General features: G+C 45.1%; 1 protein-coding gene across 2 annotated transcripts in view; it reads left to right on the top strand.

Annotated features, from left to right (window-relative positions):
- The first annotated feature begins 311 nt into the window (after positions 1–311).
- rock2b (rho-associated, coiled-coil containing protein kinase 2b) overlaps positions 312–2,710 on the top strand; it is a 49,108-nt gene continuing 46,709 nt past the window's right edge. For both annotated transcript variants that reach the window (XM_062550517.1, XM_062550516.1), the window contains exon 1: positions 312–884. In XM_062550517.1, coding sequence (XP_062406501.1) covers positions 786–884 — 99 coding nt within the window. In that variant the 5' untranslated portion in view covers positions 312–785. The remainder of the gene's footprint in view (positions 885–2,710) is intronic.

Genomic DNA, 2,710 nt, shown 5'->3' with positions numbered 1-2,710 from the left:
CAAGGCATCTCTGTGTTTTTCATGGGACATTGAACATGAAGGCTATCGTGGGTATATCACCGTTCCCGGGCGTAATGCGTTATATTTAGGTCGCTCATTGGTCGCTGCATAGCCTGCCAAGCTCGTTTGAAAGGCGACGCATCAGCGTTCCAGAAATACAGCACGCGCTGTCGGTAAAAGCGATGGCTGAGATAAGAACGGAGGAATTCCTGTGCGCCGAGGGGAGGGGAGGGGGAGGACGCCAAGGGAGGGGGTGAGAGAGAGCGAGTGGGGGTGACGGAGAGCGTGAGAGGAGAGTTCATTGAAGTAATCGAGAGAGTGTTAGGTGCAAAGCGACGCTCCAGTCTTCTGGATGATCACATTCAGGTTATATTTCTACGCGGAAGCCTGATAAACTTCAAGGAGCTTTTGACATACGAAGATTTCACCTGATAAAAAATCGCCAGGGATTCGGAAGTTTGTGAAACAGGAAAGTGAACCTGGCAATGCGGACAGCACTTTGAGGAGCGTGCTTCTGAAAGCGAAGAGTATTCTTCAACCTTCACTGAGTAGTCAGGACGAATACATCTGATAAAAGTGTTGTACAAAGGTGTGTTTCGAAGGAGTCGTTTTCTACCTCGTTCAACGCCTGCCTGGATAAGTGCACACGTAGCAGGGAGACAGGTAGGGGGATACAAAAGGCACAGCTTGGAGGTGTGTGCGTGTGTGTATGAGAGTGCGGTTATCGGACTGCCGGGCTTGCCGTCACATGTTCCCGAGGACTGGCCTCTGCCTAGCCCGTCATTATGTCGAGCGGAGCGGAACGGCGCCTGGAGAACCGGCTACGGAAGCTGGAGGCCATGATCAAAGACCCGAAGTCGGCGCTAAACTTGGAAAGTTTACTGGTAAGTTTAACGCCCCAAAAGAACTAAAGCACATTGGCACCCCACTATCTTGCCTTTCAGACACACTTTCCCCATTAAAAACATCCCTATGTTAAGGGTCCATTCATTATCTGTGACAGGAGAGTGACGTGATGATGTCAGTAGCTTATACGAGCGATGTAGTAAGCTGTCATCTTTTGAGCATTAACGCGCGCAGCAGCTGCTGCCACAACAGAGGGCGCATGCAGCAGTCTGGATTTGGACGCTCTCTCGCGCTGGACTCTCGCACTGGACTCACGAGCTGCAAGCCAGCATCTCGCTGTTAACTCCACTTGCCTGTCCACCTATGTCTAATTTGTGCCACTGTCAGCGTTATTTCAAGAAGATCCAGAGTCCATATTTGGCTAGATTGCCAGCGGCCGCATAGCCTGCAAGTATAGCCTGCAAGTAATGGTTAGCCCACTGTATGAAGGGCCCATTGGTTACTGTATGTACAGTAGGGCGCCTACCTAGTGCAATCAGAGATTCATCAGGGTCATCATCCCATTGGGCTAATTTCACACGTAATCCAATCCAAGAAAAGTGAAGTGAGATCCAGTCAAACTGTGTGTTCGTGCAGGAAGGGTTTGCTGACTTTACTAAATAATTAACGAACTTCTTCAGACAGCAGACGTATTAGTCTGACTGAGGAGTGAGGGCTGACTGCTCTCTGAACCGAAACCACTCAACCTTTGAACCTCAACGAGGTTTCATTTACAGTTTTTCTCGATTGTTAACACACATTTTCTGAAAGCATGCCTCATATTCTCAGAACTCTACACACAAATCCAAAACAACACACACAATGGGCAAAACTCCACAATTCTCCTGCAAAATGACACTTTACCTTCAAAACAATGTAATTTCTCCTCAAAATGCTCTTTTGTTCTCAAGAGACACACACAAACCATCATATATCAAGACATTTATAAGGACCAGTTGAACACTGATGTGCTCAGTATAAAACACTGCAATGAATTGAAAACACTTCTTCTCCATTCATTATAATGACTTGGGCCTTTTGTTCAGTGTTACACTACAAACAGTACTACAAACAGTAGATAAGCTGATACAGTAAGTTGATATGCTTACCCTATCAATATTTTGAAATATCACATTGTTTTCTATTATTTTTCTTTGTACTTGCCGTAATGTTACTGTATGCCGTTTTTTTCTAGGACAATGCTCATGATTTCAGTTTCCTGTTCAGGAGACAGAACCCTTGTGTTGGTAATCTTTCGGCTGCCAAACAAATAGTAAAATACTGTAAACTGTGTAGGAATACAAAGTAGGATTACTATCTCCAAATACTTGAAACATACTTTATTTTTACAGTCCTACAGAACAGCCCACAGCCAATACTGTACTACTGTGCTACTGTGCTCATTGAGCTGTATTGTACTGTCCGGTACTGTACTGTATTGATACGCAGCACTGCAATGTTCTAGTGGCTCGGATCTCATCAGAGATTACGGTCCTTGGCCTCCCCATCCTCCTCCTCTTACTCTCACTCCTCTGGCTCTGCCTCTGCCTGTACTACTACTGTACTGTAATACTAAAGCTCTGATTGCTAATTGTAAGACTGTGTGACAGGAGTTTGCCCATCTGATGAGTCAGTGTGCATGGTAGGGCAGTTAGCATTAGAATTTGAATGGCAGTGTGTTCTTTGTGAAAACAAGAGATTTTCTTCATGAAAATTGTGTCTAATGCACAGAATTGTGTGTAATGTTTTGAAAACAGTGTGTTATAGAACTGCAATTTGAGTGTAAAGCAGAAATTGTGCTTATAGTTCAGCAGAATCGGTTCAG

The sequence above is a fragment of the Sardina pilchardus genome, chromosome 12 (genome assembly GCF_963854185.1).
Source record: "Sardina pilchardus chromosome 12, fSarPil1.1, whole genome shotgun sequence".
In the NCBI taxonomy this organism is placed as follows: domain Eukaryota; kingdom Metazoa; phylum Chordata; class Actinopteri; order Clupeiformes; family Clupeidae; genus Sardina; species Sardina pilchardus.
This window is presented reverse-complemented; position numbering and strand designations above follow the sequence as displayed.